This window comes from Osmerus mordax, chromosome 14 (genome assembly GCF_038355195.1).
Source record: "Osmerus mordax isolate fOsmMor3 chromosome 14, fOsmMor3.pri, whole genome shotgun sequence".
Classification (NCBI taxonomy): Eukaryota; Metazoa; Chordata; class Actinopteri; order Osmeriformes; family Osmeridae; genus Osmerus; species Osmerus mordax.
The window spans coordinates 18,000,120-18,018,982 of NC_090063.1; the positions used below are offsets into that span (position 1 = coordinate 18,000,120).

At 48.8% G+C, this 18,863-nt stretch overlaps 2 protein-coding genes across 4 annotated transcripts; both read left to right on the plus strand.

Moving 5' to 3' along the window:
* The first annotated feature begins 137 nt into the window (after positions 1-137).
* rpl9 (ribosomal protein L9) lies at positions 138-4,279 on the plus strand. Of its 2 annotated transcripts, XM_067251171.1 has the most exons (7): positions 138-184; positions 299-414; positions 1,042-1,137; positions 1,264-1,396; positions 1,612-1,692; positions 3,483-3,601; positions 4,114-4,279. In XM_067251171.1, exons 1-6 carry the CDS (start codon positions 139-141, stop codon positions 3,587-3,589), a joined length of 579 nt encoding a protein of 192 aa, XP_067107272.1. In that variant the 5' UTR covers position 138; the 3' UTR covers positions 3,590-3,601; positions 4,114-4,279. The 2 variants fall into 2 exon arrangements, with proteins under 2 accessions (XP_067107272.1, XP_067107271.1); XM_067251170.1 differs by lacking the exon at positions 3,483-3,601.
* Positions 4,280-5,499: 1,220 nt separating this feature from the next.
* rfc1 (replication factor C (activator 1) 1) lies at positions 5,500-18,296 on the plus strand. Of its 2 annotated transcripts, XM_067250978.1 has the most exons (23): positions 5,500-5,602; positions 5,984-6,130; positions 7,116-7,194; positions 7,310-7,390; positions 8,462-8,739; positions 9,121-9,171; positions 10,366-10,443; positions 10,547-10,912; positions 11,019-11,126; positions 11,337-11,516; positions 11,875-11,973; positions 12,062-12,446; positions 12,702-12,814; positions 12,920-13,034; positions 13,190-13,278; positions 13,620-13,757; positions 15,049-15,144; positions 15,251-15,501; positions 15,767-15,884; positions 16,197-16,342; positions 16,835-17,048; positions 17,235-17,411; positions 17,578-18,296. In XM_067250978.1, the coding sequence occupies exons 1-23, from the start codon at positions 5,600-5,602 to the stop codon at positions 17,665-17,667; spliced, it is 3,402 nt and encodes a 1,133-aa protein (XP_067107079.1). In that variant the 5' UTR covers positions 5,500-5,599; the 3' UTR covers positions 17,668-18,296. The 2 variants fall into 2 exon arrangements, with proteins under 2 accessions (XP_067107079.1, XP_067107080.1); XM_067250979.1 differs by lacking the exons at positions 5,500-5,602; positions 5,984-6,130; positions 7,116-7,194; positions 7,310-7,390 and adding an exon at positions 8,243-8,256.
* Positions 18,297-18,863: the final 567 nt, after the last annotated feature.

An 18,863-nucleotide genomic window follows, 5' to 3' on the forward strand; every position in this document is an offset into this window, starting at 1 on the left:
GCATGTCCATGATCCCAGCCATGTCGCTAGCCGGTTTTGGTTCAATGTCGGTTTCTCCTCGGATTATTAATACGTTGCATCTATCGACACAAACGGCGATATCAATATGGCTAACTTTAACCCTCATCCGTTGGCAGAATGAAGACCATTCTCAGCAACCAGACTGTCGACATCCCCGACAACGGTAAGCCCCCTAAACCCCCATTATGTTGCCCAGATTCCCGCTTCCAAAGGGGCTCGTTATTAACATTCAATTTGCTGTAATCAGAGGGTGTAACTTCCTTGCTCCGTGTTACAGTCGAGGTGAGGCTGAAGGGCCGGACGGTGATTGTCAAGGGCCCCCGCGGGACACTCCGCCGGGAGTTCAACCACATCAACCTGGAGCTCAGCCTGCTAGGCAAGAAGCAGAAAAAGGTGGGTGGGGGTCATGCTCAGGAAAGCTGTGGGGTCTAAGTATTTTGACATTAAAAGCCATGTGTTGATCAGCCTGCTGGCTTCTCAGTGGATGAGGGGGCTGGGTAGTGGTGGATGAGGGGGCTGGGTAGTGGTGGATGAGGGGGCTGGGTAGTGGTGGATGAGGGGGCTGGGTAGTGGTGGATGAGGGGGCTGGGTAGTGGTGGATGAGGGGGCTGGGTAGTGGTGGATGAGGGGGCTGGGTAGTGGTGGATGAGGGGGCTGGGTAGTGGTGGATGAGGGGGCTGGGTAGTGGTGGATGAGAGGGCTGGGTAGTGGTGGATGAGAGGGCTGGGTAGTGGTGGATGAGGGGGCTGGGTAGTGGTGGATGAGGGGGCTGGGTAGTGGTGGATGAGGGGGCTGGGTAGTGGTGGATGAGGGGGCTGGGTAGTGGTGGATGAGGGGGCTGGGTAGTGGTGGATGAGGGGGCTGGGTAGTGGTGGATGAGGGGGCTGGGTAGTGGTGGATGAGGGGGCTGGGTAGTGGTGGATGAGGGGGCTGGGTAGTGGTGGATGAGGGGGCTGGGTAGTGGTGGATGAGGGGGCTGGGTAGTGGTGGATGAGGGCTGAGTGTGTCTTCTGTCCACAGCTGCGTGTGGACAAGTGGTGGGGCAACAGGAAGGAGCTGGCCACCGTCAGAACCATCTGCAGCCACGTACAGAACATGATCAAGGGTGTCACCATGGTGAGTGACTCCTTGACCTCTGCTCCTAACTTGTGTTCAGTATCAGTGCTTTGGCTGGTTTAAGTGTTAGTTGTGATGAGCAGGAGGAGGAGGATGTCTGAGCGTCTTGTTTCCTTTCATCTCCAGGGTTTCCGTTACAAGATGCGCTCTGTGTACGCCCACTTCCCCATCAATGTTGTGATGCAGGAGGGCGGAGCCCTGGTGGAGATCAGGAACTTCCTGGGAGAGAAGTACATCCGCAGGGTCCGCATGAGGGCAGGTGAGCTACAACCCGTACACGCCTTCTTGACACACACACACCCTCCAGTCTGCATGAGGCAAGGCGAGCTGCAACACACCTAGCTACACACAAAAACACCTACCTACACACGCCTTCAGATCCCCTCCAGGTGTGTGTGTGCGCGTGTGTGAGCGAGCCAGCCATGAAGTGCCTGTGTGAGAGACCCATGCTGAAGCTGTCCCTCCTCCCTACAGGCGTGGCCTGCACTGTCTCAGCTGCCCAGAAGGACGAGCTGGTGCTGGAGGGGAACGACATCGAGCTGGTGTCTAACTCAGGTGAGTCCTATACTGCTGCTCCTGCATCAGCTACACTCATCCAGCCTCTGTCTGGACAGACGCACTCCACTACATCACATCCAGGTCCATGTTCTTCTCAGTCACCCCCCAATACCTCCTCTCATGCTAGCCCAGGAACCCCAGTGCTACCAGAGCTGTCCTCATGCTAGCCCAGTGGTACCAAAGCTGTCCTCATGCTAGCACAGTGGTACCAGAGCTGTCCTCATGCTAGCCCAGTGGTACCAGAGCTGTCCTCATGCTAGCCCAGTGGTACCAGAGCTGTCCTCATGCTAGCCCAGGAACCCCAGTGGTACCAGAGCTGTCCTCATGCTAGCCCAATGGTACCAGAGCTGTTCTCATGCTAGCCCAATGGTACTAGAGCTGTCCTCATGCTAGCCCAGTGGTACCAGAGCTGTCCTCATGCTAGCCCAGGAACCCCAGTGGTACCAGAGCTGTCCTCATGCTAGCCCAATGGTACCAGAGCTGTTCTCATGCTAGCCCAATGGTACCAGAGCTGTTCTCATGCTAGCCCAATGGTATCAGAGCTGTCCTCATGCTAGCCCAGGAACCCCAGTGGTACCAGAGCTGTTCTCATGCTAGCCCAGGAACCCCAGTGGTACCAGAGCTGTTCTCATGCTAGCCCAGTGGTACCAGAGCTGTCCTCATGCTAGCCCAGGAACCCCAGTGGTACCAGAGCTGTTCTCATGCTAGCCCAGGAACCCCAGTGGTACCAAAGCTGTCCTCATGCTAGCACAGTGGTACCAGAGCTGTCCTCATGCTAGCACAGTGGTACCAGAGCTGTCCTCATGCTAGCCCAATGGTACCAGAACTGTCCTCATGCTAGCCCAGGAACCCCAGTGGTACCAGAGCTGTTCTCATGCTAGCCCAGGAATCCCTAGTGGTACCAGAGCTGTTCTCATGCTAGCCCAGTGGTACCAGAGCTGTTCTCATGCTAGCCCAGGAACCCCAGTGGTACCAGAGCTGTTCTCATGGTAGCCCAGTGGTACCAGAGCTGTTCTCATGGTAGCCCAGTGGTACCAGAGCTGTTCTCATGGTAGCCCAGTGGTACCAGAGCTGTTCTCATACTAGCCCAGGATCCACAGTAGACAAATATGGTTTGTTTTCCTTCTAGACCAGCTAAAATAGTAAGTGCATGTGATCTGGATGTCACTCAGGCTAGCTAACACCTGCCTAGGTCAGACTGTTGATCTGTTCAGCCTCCCATAGCGACCACCGGTTGACCTTTTCTTCAACATGTTGATGTCAGCCATGCCCTTTCCCCTTCTAAAACAAACCCTCTACCTCACTTCTGTCTTCCATCATATATAACTACCTTCCTGAGTCTCATCATATCCTCATGTGAGCACCTGTTAGCACCTCATATCCTCACCACCCACCTCATATCCTCACCACCCACCTCATATCCTCATCCTCACCACCACCTCCTCATCCTCACCACCTCCTCATCCTCACCACCACCTCATATCCTCATCCTCACCACCACCTCATATCCTCATCCTCACCACCACCTCATATCCTCATCCTCACCACCACCTCATATCCTCATCCTCACCACCCACCTCATATCCTCATCCTCACCACCCAACTCATATACTCATCCTCACCACCCACCTCATATCCTCATCCTCACCATCATATCCTCATGCCCACCACCACCCCAGTTTCCCTTTCCTCCTCAAATGTTTGACCTCCCCTGACCTTTAACCCTGTGACCCCTGTGTGTAGTGGGCCTGTTGCTCACCGGCTGGCCTGTGTACTCTCTGTTCCAGCTGCTCTCATCCAGCAGGCCACCACAGTCAAAAATAAGGATATCAGAAAGTTCTTGGATGGTATTTATGTGTCTGAGAAGGGAACGGTAGTGCCAGTGGACCAGTAACCTCCTGTAGAGGTTAGCCCTTCTGCCTCCCCCCACCAGCAGGGGGAGCCACCTGCTTCTGTGTCTGTCTGTTGGTCATGGTGGAGTGCCATGGAGATACCACTGTCTGTTTCGTTTACATCACCATGGAGATACCACTGTGTTTCGTTTACATCACCATGGAGATACCACTGGATTCTGTTAACATCACCATGGTGATGCCACTGTCTGTTCTGTTTACATCACCATGGTGATACCACTGTCACTGTTTACCTCCAGAGGCGTTTCTGTTCATCCCTGATATCATAATGCATTGCAAGGTTGTCCCATGTAGACCATATCTAGAACACTGCCAACATTGCAGTTAAAAGGCTTATCTGAGGGCTATTGCATGGGTTTATTTGGCTCTGTCAACTTAATGCTGAAGTACATTACTAACCACATCAGTCATTTATAGCTTCAATGTTAATGTGCAAAGAGTAATGCATACATAGTTTTACTTTTTAGATTCTCCTTTTTGCTCACCTGTCCCGTCCTCCCCACAGCCGCCCTCATCCAGCAGGCCACCACCGTCAAGAAGAAGGACATCCGGAAATTTCTAGACGGGATCTACGTCAGCGAAAAGACCACAGTGGTGGAGCAGGCAAACGGCTGAACCATCAGGATCAACTTCACCAATAAAATTTACTCTTTTTCAGTGACACCCAAAAACCTGGCCTCCGTCTCTTCTGTTCTGACCGAAGGCTGAACAGTCTTGGGCCCTTGTAGCATGAGTATGGTGTCTAGTAGAAAACATCTCAAACCTTATGAAACTGGGGATATCCTCATATCCTGAGCCCCATGGTGGCTTTGTACATCTGGATTTTGCAGTCGGATCCAGAAAACCTTCCTGCAAGGCCACATCCAAGCTTCTTGTTACCCTCTGCAAGGAGGGTCAAACTGATACAGACCATGAATTCCTTTTTGTCAACATTTCTCCACTTTTTGCTCTTGCAGCTCATCTCTCTAAAATGGAGCATTTCAGAACCTCCTCACTGATGAACACTTCCCAGCCTAAAAGCAGCTGTGTTGAGTTGTGAAATACATGGCAGGTGAATAGTTAAGTAAATATGTTTCAAATGTTTACAGATGTCAAGTTCCTATCAATTTCCATAGTGAATAAATATGGGTTAGCCTAACCCTATCAAAAACAAGATGGTTAGTTCAAGTTCAAGTCTTTTATTGTCAGATGGACAGAACAACAGTCAGACTGGGACAATGCAAAAGCAACCTGGCATAAGTCTTCAGAACATAAATAACACTTATGATAAGCAAAAATATAAACCTAAATATATAAAATACAGTATATCAAGCCTCTAATGCACATAATAACCTATGTTAACCTTAGACCTATACTAACCTAAAGACAAGTGGGGGTGATAGTGCAACCAGTAGCTGAAAGTGACTGTAAATTTAAAAGTTAATGATTACTTGGAATGTTTAAATATGAAATGATGCCATGATGACGGGTCCTTTTAGCCCCATGTTGTGCATTAGAAGGGTAGTGACACAAAAATGATTATTTAAGAATACAAAATAAAAAATTATCAAAATCAAGGTAATTGAGAAATACCTGGAATACTGAGTGATTAAATTAATGTATTGCGAAGATATAGAAAATATTAATATATTATTCCTCAGCTAACTTGACCGATGTTGGTGATCAAAGGATTAAATACACTAATTGACATTCGTTTATAAACGTGGTTGAACATAGCTACGCATGATGATGTGGAGGTTAGCGACAACAGGAAGGGTCCAACTGTAGACATTTCTCCTCAGGCCCCTAGGACTTCAGTCCAGAAGAGGTAGGTACCTTGTTTTTACAGTCAATGGTCGGTACCGACACCGGAGGCAGCTTCCTCTGAACGTGACATCATTTCCAAGCGCCGCCCTGACACAATCATAGTTCGCGCCAAGGAGCTCTGCTGAAAGTGCGTAGTGAACAGATCTGACAGCAATCAATACGACAATTACACCATACAATTGAATATGGTAAGTAACAGGGTTAGTGCATCGATGTTCTCAGTTTATAGTTCGTAGATTCTGTGTAACTGTTGAAAGTTTCCAGACACCGTACTGATCATCTTAGAGCGCGCGCACACAACACCATGCTAGCTGGTTAGCAAAGTCAGATTATCTTGCTAGTTTATCAACTGCATATCACAACGACTGTTGGCAAAATACCAGCTAATGTTTAAACACTAACATGACTTGTACTGTGTGTTTCCAGCAGCATTCCTTTCTTAACTGCACTGCTGTCCCAAAAGTTAACATGGCTGTTTTCCTCTTAACACTGTGTGCATGTCAACATGTTGTGAATGTGGTAAAATCAAATGTCACACTACAGTCGTTATATAGTTTATTCTATTTCAGGACATCCGGCGATTCTTTGCGCCGAGCAAACCCGCGGTTCACAAACCCGGCCCAAATTTCAGCGCGCTCACAAACGACGACAAAAAAAAGAAAATTAAATCGGTGTCTCCAGAGGAAGACGTGAAGAAAAAGAAAAACATCACCAAGGTAAAGGACATGAACACCAGGTCACACTTGGACGCTTTACATCTGTTTTCCTCCAAAGACCACCTAAAGCAGCAGGTCATTTATTCCTGTGATACCTGTAATGTTGTCCCTCCCCCGTACGTAGTAGAGATCCTGGTGTTACTCTGACTGACATGAAACTGAAGCCATTCCAGATCCTGGTGTTACTCTGACTGACATGAAACTGAAGCCATTCCAGGCACCACTGTAATCAAGATACATGTAACTGTAAGACTGTAACAGAGGTATTTCTAGTTGTTACTTTACACTGTGTCTGGTAGCTGAGATGTTACTTTACACTGAGCCTGGTAGCTGAGATGTTACTTAACACTGTCTGGTAGCTGAGATGTTACTTTACACTGTGCCTGGTAGGGGTGTAACAATATATCGTGGAACAATATATCGCTATACAACATTTTTACAATATGTATTGTACAGTTAGTTGCAATATTTTTACAATATGACGTCCATTTGATCCTGTTGGTTGAGCTACCAGCACACAACCTACTCTGCACCTGCGTCATGCGTGCATTCATTGCATTCACAGAAATCACTTGAACTGAGTTAACTAATTTGTATGTACAACAAAGAAAATTATTGAAAATGTTAAATGTTTCGGAAATAAATCTGTTAATTGAATTTCAGTTTCATTTAAAATGTTGTTCAAAATATCGTGATAAGTATTGTATCATACACCCAGTATTGTGATACGTATTGTATCGTGAGCTGAGTGTATCGTTACACCCTTAGTGCCTGGTAGCTGAGCAGTTACTCTACACTGTGCCTGTTGCTTGACTCTGACCACTGATGTACTGTATAACTAGAACCCTAACCCTCTGACCACTGCACTATTTTTACGTTGTCTTAAAGTGTCAGCTAAATGCATAAAATGTAGGTAATGTACATTTGTACTGTATATATCAAATACCAGCCACAGTTTGTTGACAGTTGTGCTTCCATGTTTCAGAGAACCAGTCTCAAGGCAGACAAGGAACATCTCTGTGACAAGAAGAAGAAGAAGAAGAAGAGACTGCTCATAGAGTCAGGTATGACTGCTCATAGTCAGGTATGACCCTTCATAGAGTCAAGTGTGACCCTGACAGTCTCCTTAGAGGGATGCTTTAGAACGCTCAGGTTTGAATATCAACTTTCCACTTCCAGACTCCGAGGAGGAGAAGCCAGAGAGGAAGACGGAGACCTTCCCTCCCAAGAAGGGTCCAGTGCAGTACATCTCAGAGACTGGTGAGACACACCCTGCCAGTATAGTACATCTCAGAGACTGGTGAGACACACCCTGCCAGTATAGTACATCTCAGAGACTGGTGAGACACCCTTCCAGTATAGTACATCTCAGAGACTGGTGAGACACACCCTGCCAGTATAGTACATCTCAGAGACTGGTGAGACACACCCTGCCAGTATAGTACATCTGAGACTGGTGAGACACACCCTTCCAGTATAGTACATCTCAGAGACTGGTGAGACACACCCTGCCAGTATAGTACATCTGAGACTGGTGAGACACACCCTTCCAGTATAGTACATCTCAGAGACTGGTGAGACACACCCTGCCAGTGCAGTACATCTCAGAGACTGGTGAGACACACCCTGCCAGTATAGTACATCTGAGACTGGTGAGACACCCTTCCAGTATAGTACATCTCAGAGACTGGCGAGACACACCCTGCCAGTATAGTACATCTCAGAGACTGGTGAGACTCACCCTTCCAGTATAGTACATCTCAGAGACTGGTGAGACACACCCTGCCAGTGCAGTACATCTCAGAGACTGGTGAGACACACCCTGCCAGTATAGTACATCTCAGAGACTGGTGAGACACCCTTCCAGTATAGTACATCTCAGAGACTGGTGAGACACACCCTGCCAGTATAGTACATCTCAGAGACTGGTGAGACACACCCTGCCAGTGCAGTACATCTCAGAGACTGGTGAGACACACCCTGCCAGTATAGTACATCTCAGAGACTGGTGAGACACCCTTCCAGTATAGTACATCTCAGAGACTGGTGAGACACACCCTGCCAGTGCAGTACATCTCAGAGACTGGTGAGACACACCCTTCCAGTGCAGTACATCTCAGAGACTGGTGAGACACACCCTGCCAGCCCCCTCCCATTCCTCAGTAAAGTTTCAGTCTATTGCTCAGCATGCATCCTCTGAGACTTGTTGCTGTGATTAAGGTTGTATAGAAGGATGTTAGCTGCATGCCTTGATGATGTATGCAGTGGTTCATCTCTTGCTCTCTTCCCCCTTTTGCTCTTTTGCTTTCTCTCCACCTGTGATCTCCTCAGACTCGGACAATGATGACTTCCTGTCTCTCAAGTCCTCCAAGCCCAAGGAGAATAGTGAGGCCAAACCAACGAAGAAGAAACAGACTGAAAATACTTTTTTGTCGCCCAAGGAGACAACAAAGTCTCCTCCAAAACCTACCCAGACCAGAGTACCGGTCACCCCCACCTCTGCCCCACCCCCGCCCAGACTCACCCCCACCTCTGTGATGGACTACTTTGGTAGTGGAGGTGTGCAGCGCTCAGACAGGAAGCTGGTGGCCAGTACCAAAAGGAAGGCTGTGAGTACAACAAAACACTGAGAGAGTCTGAGAGTGCTGGCTGGAGCTACATGATTGGCGGCTATAAAAACACTGAAGAACAGTTAGTAACTTTGAGGCTGCTTAAATGCTAGTTGCTAGACACTAGTCGCTAGACACTAGGGAAGGTGAAAAAGAACACTGTTTAACCAATAGTATTAACCGAAAAACATTCGTATTGTCAGTAAACGGTTACACGGTTTATTACGAGCATCCCTAGCCCTGACCTTTAACCCTGACCCCGTCTGTGCGTGCTGGTCTGCGTGCGTGTGTCTGCGTGCATTTGTGTGCTTGTGTCTGTCTGTGCCTGTCTGTCTGTGCCTGTCTGTCTGTCTGTGCCTGTCTGTCTGCGTGTGTGTCCAGGTATCTCAGGAGGAGTTGAGTGATGAGCTGCTACAGCAGATGGACATGGAGGTAAGCAGCCTGCAGGGGGCGCCATACCCTGTCTCTCTGCTCAGCCCTCCCCCTCTCTACCTTTCCCTCCCTCCCTCCCTCCCTCCCTCCCTCCCTCCCTCCCTCCCTCCCTCCCTCCCTCCCTCCCTCTCTCTCTCCAGTGTTTCCTCTATGTTGATTTAGCCCGCCACGGCTAAATTTCTGCCGCCACAGTATCAGAAATAGGGCTGTACAAAAGGTCGTCTTTCTGCAGTGATTGTTAGAGTGCATGTCGGAGAATAGCACGGACACACGCTTCACACCGCAGTTGAGATTGCGTGTGTGCGTCCTTGAGAACTGTAAGTCGTATAACTTATGTTGTCAGTTCATTTAAGCCTGTTATTGTATTAGTCTATAGTTCTTGCAAATGTAAAATAAGTTAACTGGTGATTTTCATTGTTTGTATACTTCCCCTACTAGCTAAATTGCACGTCTGTTGATTCGATAGCGATTGCTGCCCTTGCTCACATTTGTATTTAAGGTGCATTATTATGCTAAAGTAGTTTTAATTAATTAATAGTGAGTTTATTGTTATTATTTGCTACAGAATGCTTAGCCTATCAAGATCAAATGAAGCAAACAGTGTATGCTTTCGAGTGGCCTACCTTAATCGATAGGCTAGGCTACTGACCATTTACAGCCATCAGCGGCCTGATGGCTGAGCGGTTAGGCAGTCGGGCTATTAATCAGAAGGTTGTTGGTTCGATTCCCGGCTATGCAAAATGACGTTGTGTCCTTGGGCAAGGCACTTCACCCTACTTGCCTCAGGGAGAATGTCCCTGTACTTACTGTAAGTCGCTCTGGATAAGAGCATCTGCTAAATGACTAAATGTAAGTTGTTACGTCAATTATTAATTGGCAGCATTTATGCCATTTAGAACATACTTTATGAGTGGAATGTGTCTTTAAAAAGCCTAACCTTATTGCTTTAGGGGAAATAGGACAAAAATATGTGCAATATTACATTAGCTATTAGACTATTACATTAACCTGCTCCGAAATATAGGGTTAGGGTTAGAACTTTGTTTCGGGTGGGGGGGGGTGTTCGGACAGACCTGCCCCCAATGCTAAAAAAAATCTTAAAGGAAACACTGCTCACCCCATCCCACTCTTTCTCCGTCTCACACCCTCTCTCCTCTCACTCTACATCTCCCCCCCTCTTTCTCTCTCCCCTAGGTTGAGAAGCAGGTCCATGAGGATGAGCAGTTTGCTAAAACACTGGCCATGTTGGATGAAGAACCACATGCCAAGAAGGTGACGAGTCAACCGTACACAAACACACTGTCCCTGTTGTGCTCACACACTCTCGCTGTGTGTGGTTCTCCCCTGGCTGTAAGCATACTGTGTGTGTCCCCAGGCTCGTAAACACTCTGGTCCTCATTCCTCTTCACCTGAGAAGACCAGAGCAGACTCTGCCCACAGCAGCACTTCTCACTCACAGTCCAATGGGATGGGCAGCCACAAGGAGGAAGTGATTGGTCCGTCCCCTAAAAAGGTCCTGCCTCCTAAAGCCAGCTCCAAACTGGCCATGATGAAGAGGAAGCAGGAGGGAGGGGAGAGGAGGGAGGGAGAGGAGGGAGTGGGGAAGGTCAAAGTGACCGTCACTCCTAAGAAAGAGGCCGTCAGCCCTGCCACCACAGACAGGAAAGCCACACCCAAAACAGGAAGTGTTGCCGGAATAACCACATCCACCACATTAAAATCATCTCCCAAGAAATCGGAGGTGAGAGCTTAAAAGCTGCCCTGTCAAAGAGACTCACTTAAATAACCCTTTCACAAGGAGACTCACTTAAATAACCCTGTAACAATGTGTGTGTGCGTGTGTGTAGAGCACCAGTCCGGAAGATGCAGAGAAGAGGAGAGGCAACTCATCAGCCTTCCGAAACTACCTTAACAGAGAGGGGCCTAGGGCTCTGGGCTCTAAGGAGATACCCCAGGTAACACCACACACACACCACACACACACAAATACACACCAGGCTCTATGGAGATACCACTCACTCACAACACACATTCACACAACACACATTCACACAACAGTCACTCACACAACACACACACTCAAACACACACAGATATATACACACACACACAAAGAAATCAAGCGCAGATGGTGTTATTGATTGTCCCATACTGCGTGTGTCCAGGGAGCAGATAACTGCCTCGAGGGCTGTGTGTTTGTGCTGACCGGGGTGCTGGAGTCCCTGGAGCGTGAGGAGGCCAAGAGGCTGGTGGAGCGCTACGGTGGGAAGGTGACCAGCAACATCAGCAGAAGGACCAGCTACCTGGTGCTGGGGAGAGATAGTGGGCAGGCCAAGACCGACAAGGTACACTCACTCTCTGGGTCTCTGTGTGTTTCTCTGTGTCCCATACATGCAGGGTTAACTGTGTGTGTGTGTGTGTGTGTGTCTCATACGTGCAGGGTTAACTGTGTGTGTGTGTCTCATACGTGCAGGGTTAACTGTGTGTGTGTGTGTCCCCTACGTGCAGGGTTAACTGTGTGTGTGTCCTATGTGCAGGGTTAACTGTGTGTGTCCCCCCTACGTGCAGGGTTAACTGTGTGTGTGTGTGTGTGTGTGTGTCCCCTACATGCAGGGTTAACTGTGTGTGTGTGTCCCCTACATGCAGGGTTAACTGTGTGTGTGTGTCCCCTACGTGCAGGGTTAACTGTGTGTGTGTTTCCAGGCGCTGAGTCTGGGAACTCAGATCCTGGACGAGGACGGGCTGCTGGACCTGATCAGAACCAAACCAGGAAAGAAGTCCAAGTACGAGATCGCTGCTGAGGTCAGTCTTTCCCTGTGCCTGACTCTGTCCCTAACCCTGGTGTCCATCCAGGCTAACTGTTGCCTTGTCTTCTTCTTCCTGTGTGTAGAGCCAAGGCTCCACAAGGATCCCCCTGAAGGCCTCCCCAGCCAAGAGTTCCCTCCCTGGCCCCTCTGGCCCCCAGACTGCCAGCCCCTCCAAGACTGCCAGGGGCTTCAGGAGGGCACTGGGGGCTGGGGGGACCCCCCCTGGCCAGGGCTCAGGGCCCAGAAGGGGGCTGGAGGGGCAAGGGGGGTCTCCTTCCTCATCCCCTGGCTCTGGTTCTTCCTCATTGGCTGACGAGGGAGCCAGTCTGCTGTGGGTTGACAGGTACCGCCCCCGCTCTCTGAAGGCTGTGATTGGTCAGCAGGGGGAGCAGAGCTGTGCCAATAAGCTGCTGCGCTGGTTGCAGAACTGGCACAGGAACCATGCTGGGGGTGGAGCCAAGCCTGCAGGTGTGTGTGTGTGTGTGTCACTTGTCCCTCAGGTCTGTGTGTGTGTGTGTGTGTGTGTGTCACTCGTCCCTCAGGTCTGTGTGTGTGTGTGTGTGTCACTCGTCCCTCAGGTCTGTGTGTGTGTGTGTGTGTGTGTGTCACTCGTCCCTCAGGTCTGTGTGTGTGTGTGTTTCCATTGCATGAGGAAACGTATAGAAACAAGCGCAAATTGACAATAATATTCTGCTTATTTACCTCCTGTGTGTGTGTTGGTAGTGAGGTCGGGTAAGTTTGGCTCTGGGAAGGACGATGGTTCTTCCTTCAAAGCTGCTCTTCTCTCAGGACCCCCTGGAGTCGGCAAGACAACCACAGCTGCCCTGGTGTGTGAGGTCAGTACTAGTCAGTACACACACACCCCCCACCATAGCTGCATTTGTGAGAGGTCAGTACACATACACACCATTGTTTCTGCTTGCCATATTTGGTGTGTGCAGGAACTGGGCTACAGCTACGTAGAGATGAACGCCAGCTGCACTCGGAGTAAGAACAGTCTGAAAGAGCTGATCGCTGAGTCTCTCAACAACACTAGCATCAAGAACTACTACTCAGGTACACACACACAGAGATCCACACCACACACACACACACAGCCTCAACAACACTAGCATCAAGAACTACTACTCAGGTATACACACACAGAGATCCACGCCACACACACACACAGCCTCAACAACACCAGCATTAATAATGACTGTGTGTCTCAGGCTCAGCTCAGACGGTGAGTAATAAACACGTCCTCATCATGGACGAGGTGGACGGCATGGCTGGTAACGAGGACAGAGGAGGGATACAGGTACACACACACACACAGCCACGTGCACACACACACAGCCATGTACATATACACGCACGCAACTACACGCACACACAGCCACGTGCACATACACACACACACGCACGCAACTACACACACACACAGCTACACACTCGCACGCAACTACACACATACACACACACACGCAGCTACACACACACGCAGCTACACACAGACACGCAGCTACACACACACACGCAGCTACACACACACGGTTACGTACGGACAAACAGTGTTGTTCTTTACAGGACCTATCAGATCTTCATCTATATTTCCCTTCACTGCCTTCTGGTTGTCTGAGTGACCTCTGACCCCTGCAGGAGATGATTGGTCTGATCAAGCAGTCGAAGATCCCCATAATCTGCATGTGCAACGACCGAAACCACCAGAAGATCCGCTCACTGGCCAACTACTGCTACGACCTGCGCTTCCAGAGACCCCGTCTGGAGCAGATCAAGGTACACACACTCACACACACCATCAAGTTACTGTCATTTTCTGAAAATAAGCCGCGGTACTTGTACTCCGATTTTACAGTTTTCTTGTGCTTGTTCGGCTTATATTTCGAAGCGGCTTATAGTCCGGTTTTAGAACAAAAAAGTGGCTTTGTCTCAAGATCTCTATAGACCGTGCAGCTAATTTAATGCTCAACACTGGAACGGGGGATTATTACTTGAAAGAGGAATTATTTACTGTGTTGTCTCAGTTACACTATCAGGGCTTGGAAATACAGTGACTTGCTAAAGTAGGCAAATGGCTCGTAGAACTTAACATTTCATAATAATTTCAGTTAATCAAACAGCTGCAAGACCCAGTGAAATGTTATAGGCTAGCTAGCAAAATAACGCTAGCATCGCTAACAACATTACTAATTCAACTTTGGTAGAGTATCCGAGCTCTTTGTAAGTTTGTTTTAGATATAATTTGATATGGTCTTGTGGACAATAAGACAGGGACGCGGTCTCTTTTCATAACTTGTATGTACCACTGCTCTTCTTGACATTGCCATTCGAACAGCTTTTACTGATTTCACGTAATGCTTTCAGCATCAAGCCTACGGCAACTCCCGAGGGACAAAACACCCTTGTCCGTTGTCACATAGAAAGGTCTGCTACAGTAGGCTATCCTCAGGATTTGCAAGCTAGCTAAAGTTATACTATATCTAAAATAATTTTGTTGACATAACAATGGATTCTGCCACTAAATGAGTGACTTGGCTTTATTTCTGGACATAGTATCCACAACCGAAGTGTGTTACACAATGCTGTAAGATCGCCTATACTCGTGCATTGCTCTTGGTACCCAGAATGCCCTGCGGAAAGCTGAAAAGCTACTAAGTTAAGGGCATTAGCTTAGTTAAATAAGCATTGTTTGGAGTTCTATTGTTGTGTTTGTTCTGTTTTGATAAGTGTAATGCTATGGTCTATAGTTCATTTGAGTGTTCACCCTGATTGGGAATGTTGTCTAAGTAGATGGCTATCCAAGCTGTCCGCTGCGACAGTGTGTCTGGGCAAGTAATCAATCGTGAGCACTGGTCCGCTCAAAGTTAGCCGGCGCAACGGTAACGTTGTTTTCTTTCAAAGTGTGGTTTATATTCCAGTGCGACTTATACTCCGATTTACAAACACAAAGTGCTCATTCTGGGGGGGTGAGGCTTATACACGATGCAGCTAATTTTCCGAAAAATACGGTATACCTGCTTTTCATGAATAAACTTAATCAGTCTTCCTCCCCTCCCTCCCCCCTCAGGGAGCCATGATGTCCATTGCCTTCAAGGAGGGCATCAAGATCCTGCCCCCTGCCCTCAATGAAATCATCCTGGCGTCCAATCAGGACATTCGACAGGTAACAGGACAGCTGCTGTGTTTTAGTCCAGCCCAGACACCATGAGCAATCTGGATGACCCCTGACACCAGACGACCTCTCTGTAACCATGCCAACACCCCTGCAGGTGCTACACAACCTCAGCATGTGGTCGTCGACCCACAAGACGCTGTCGTACGACCAGGCAAGGCAAGACGCCCAAGGTGCACGCAAGGACACCCGCCTGGGCCCTTTTGACGTGTGCAGGAGGGTGTTCTCCTCCGGGGGCGACACACCCAGCAGCCTCCAGGACAAGTCAGACCTGTTCTTCCACGACTACTCGTTGGCCCCTCTGTTCGTCCAGGAGAACTACCCCCATGTCCAGCCTGCTGCCGCTGGGTAACACACTGCCCTTACCTGGGGGAATGTGGAGAGGAGGGATGTGGAGAGGAGGCAGGTGTATAGTAGCAGAGGAGACTGTGGCATCAGTGGAGAGTGTACCTGATTGGTTCAACAGGGAAGTATACCTGGTTGTAAATGGGTCCTTTCTCTCTGTGTCCTCTCCTCTCTCTCCTGCTGTTCTCCATCCATTCCTCCTTTTCAACTCTCCCGCCCTCTTTCTCCTCTTCTCCCTCTTTCTCCTCTCCTCCCTCCTCCGGTCCAGGGGCAACATGCAGGCCCTACTGGTGCTGCTCAGTAGAACAGCTGACTCCATCTGTGATGGCGACCTGGTGGACAGACAGATCCGCTCTCGACAGACCTGGTCTCTGCTGCCCACTCAGGTACCACACACACACACCCACAGACCTGGTCTCTGCTGCCCACTCAGGTACACAGACCTGGTCTCTGCTGCCCACTCAGGTACCACACACACACACACTTTCTCTCTCACACACGCACACAGACCTGGTCTCTGCTGCCCACTCAGGTACCGCACACACAAACACACACACACAGACCTGGTCTCTGCTGCCCACTCAGGTACCACACACTTTCTTTTGACACTGCGAGAAAATCTACTTTTAAAAATGTTTATGGTCGAACAACGGGACCTGATCAAACTGCATGTCTTTCTCTGCGTGTGTGTGTTCCAGGCAATCTATGCGAGCGTGTTGCCGGGGGAGCTCATGCGAGGCTACATGTCCCAGTTCCCCTCCTTCCCCAGCTGGCTGGGAAAACACTCGTCCACCAGCAAGCACTCCCGAATCCTGCACGAGCTGACTTCACACATGAGCCTCAAGTAGGGATACACACACGCGCGCGATACACACACCCACCACACATGATACACACACACACAGGATATACACACACTAACCCCTCCACTAGGGCTGCTGTGCCAATACATCATTTTAATGGTCGCGATTCTTGGCTTCACAAAATTGTGAACATTTTGCACTTTTTATTATTTATTTATTTGTGTTGACTGTCTAAATTAGCCTGAAGGTCAATCCTTAATATTACATTTAGACATTTTAATAAATTTCCAATTGAGTGGTTCTTTTTTTAAATTAGGGGTAGTATTAAACTATATACTTCAAAGGACAATCTTTAGCTAATCCCCATTAATGAAAGATTATCCTTTTGAAGTATATAGCCTAATATTATTAGTTTTTTTTTTTAGCACTTCAGTAAGTATCGTGATGTATTGAATCGTAACATGAGTATCGTGATATATATCGTATCGCAAGGTACTTGCCAATACCCACCCTTACCCCCCACCCTGCCACAGGACACTGAGCAGCAGTGAGACGGTGAACCAGGACTACATGCCGTACTTTCGGAGGATGCTGCTTTGTCCCCTCCAGAGGCAGGGTGCTGAGGGAGCGGGCCAGGCCGTCCAGCTCATGGACCAATATCACCTTATCAGGGAGGACGTGGACAGCATCATGGAGATCAGCGTCTGGGCCGGCCAGACCGATCCCTACGCCAAGCTAGACCCCAAGGTCAGGGATCGGGTGTCAGGGGGGGCATTTAGTCTCTTTGGATGCATGTCTACTCCTGGAGGGAGGAGGATGGGGGGGAGGGAGGACTGCAAGGGATTCGGTTCTAATCCATGGTTAGGGTCAGGGCTAAGACTAACCCTGGGTGTGTCTGGTCAGGGCTAGGACTAACCTTGGGTGTCTCTCCAGGTAAAAGCTGCCTTCACGCGAGCATACAACCGCGAGGTGCACCTGACCCCATACTCCCTGCAGCCAATCAAGAAGGGTCGTCGTGGAGGAGGGGGGGGGGACCTGCAGGGGGCGGAGCCAGACAGCCAGGTGCCGGAGGATGAGGAGGAAGGCCTTGATGCAGACGCCATGATCAAAGTAATTGTTGAATACTTAAATCCAGTAATACCTCTTATGTCTTATCTGGCAACCTATCAGGACCGACTAAGTGTGTGTATGTGTCAGGACTAAGTGTGTGTGTGTGTGTGTGTGTCAGGACTAAGTGTGTGTGTGTGTCAGGACTAAGTCTCTTGTCTCTCCACAGCAAAAGAAAGCTAAGCCGATCAAGGAGCCCAAGAAGGAGAAAGCAGGGGATTCTGGGAAGGGGAAAGGAAAGGGCAAAGGCAGAAAGTAAACATTGGATCAAAAAGAAGAAAACAGGAAATCCCCATGGCTCTTGTTAGTGTTGTGTACCTCTGTGAAGGACGGTGTGTTGCCATGGCCCCCCTCACCCAGCACAGCTGTCTGGTCAGGAGAAACACTCACACTAACCCTCCCGAAGAACTGGGTTATTATGTGGGTTACCAGTGTGATGAACAGAAACACAGGTGTGAGCAGAAACACAGGTGTGAGCGTCTCATGTAGGCAGGATGGACCTGAGAGCAGCTCTGGACGTGATCTGGTGGACGTGATCTGGTGGACCTGATCTGGTGGACCTGATCTGGTGGACGTGATCTGGTGGACGTGATCTAGATCCTCACAATAGCAACGCGGCAGAGATCATGTTACTGTAGTTTTGGAGGTTCTATATGACTCAGCCCTGAAAAGATCTTCAAAACAGTTTGATCTGCTTTGATTAGTAAGACCTGTATGTAACCGCAGTGTAAAGTTAGTTTCTTTTTTTACTCAGAATTAAAAAGTATAGTTTGTTTCTTGTTGTTAGATTCACTAGAGGACCAGTTCACTAGAGAATGTCAAAACTGAGGTTTCCTGTCCTTGCTATTTTCACTAATGAGTAATAAAATGTTGGCTGTTTGTATTCTTTCTCCCTGTCATGGTTAGAGTTTGAATGTGCACGTGTGTGCTGTCAGAAATGAGGAGGAAGAGGCTGGGGTAACCAGCTTCTCAGCAATCTGCTGAGAAATCTCACGTATATGTGAGCTATCTCCTCAGCTATCTCCTCACGTATCTGCTGAGCAATCTCCACATGAGATGGTTGGGTTTGGAGTTGATTCCTTAGACCAGGGTTCTCCAATCCTGGTCCTCGAGGGCTGCTGTCCTGCATGTTTTAGATGTTTCCCTGCTCCAGCACACCTGATTCAAATGAACGGGTTGTGATGCCGGTAACACTGGTGAAATCCATCAAGTATTGGGGAAGGTATATCATCATACTACAATGGGCAGAAGGAGATTAAAAAGCTCTATAAAGTAGGCTATTCAAAAATGGTAAAGGTGAAAAAACCTAAAGTAAGTTTCTAAAATGGTTCCAACAGCTAGAAGCATGACGGCCAGGTCCAAGGGTCCTCACAGCACTGGCGACCATTGGCTGCGGGCTGACGTGGGTGAAAAGTTTTGAGGAAAGCAGGTCAGACGCAGGGAGCACAGATTAAA

Bases quoted from the DNA above. Each gene is read 5' to 3' on its own strand.
- rpl9 (XM_067251170.1), top strand. From the start codon at position 139: ATGAAGACCATTCTCAGCAACCAGACTGTCGACATCCCCGACAACG. The intron at 1,397-1,611 runs GTGAGCTACAAC...TCCTCCCTACAG, and splicing joins CAGGGTCCGCATGAGGGCAG to GCGTGGCCTGCACTGTCTCA. The intron at 1,693-4,113 runs GTGAGTCCTATA...TCCTCCCCACAG, and splicing joins CGAGCTGGTGTCTAACTCAG to CCGCCCTCATCCAGCAGGCC.
- rfc1 (XM_067250978.1), top strand. The intron at 10,444-10,546 runs GTGACGAGTCAA...GTGTGTCCCCAG, and splicing joins AAGAACCACATGCCAAGAAG to GCTCGTAAACACTCTGGTCC. The intron at 11,517-11,874 runs GTACACTCACTC...GTGTGTTTCCAG, and splicing joins GGCAGGCCAAGACCGACAAG to GCGCTGAGTCTGGGAACTCA.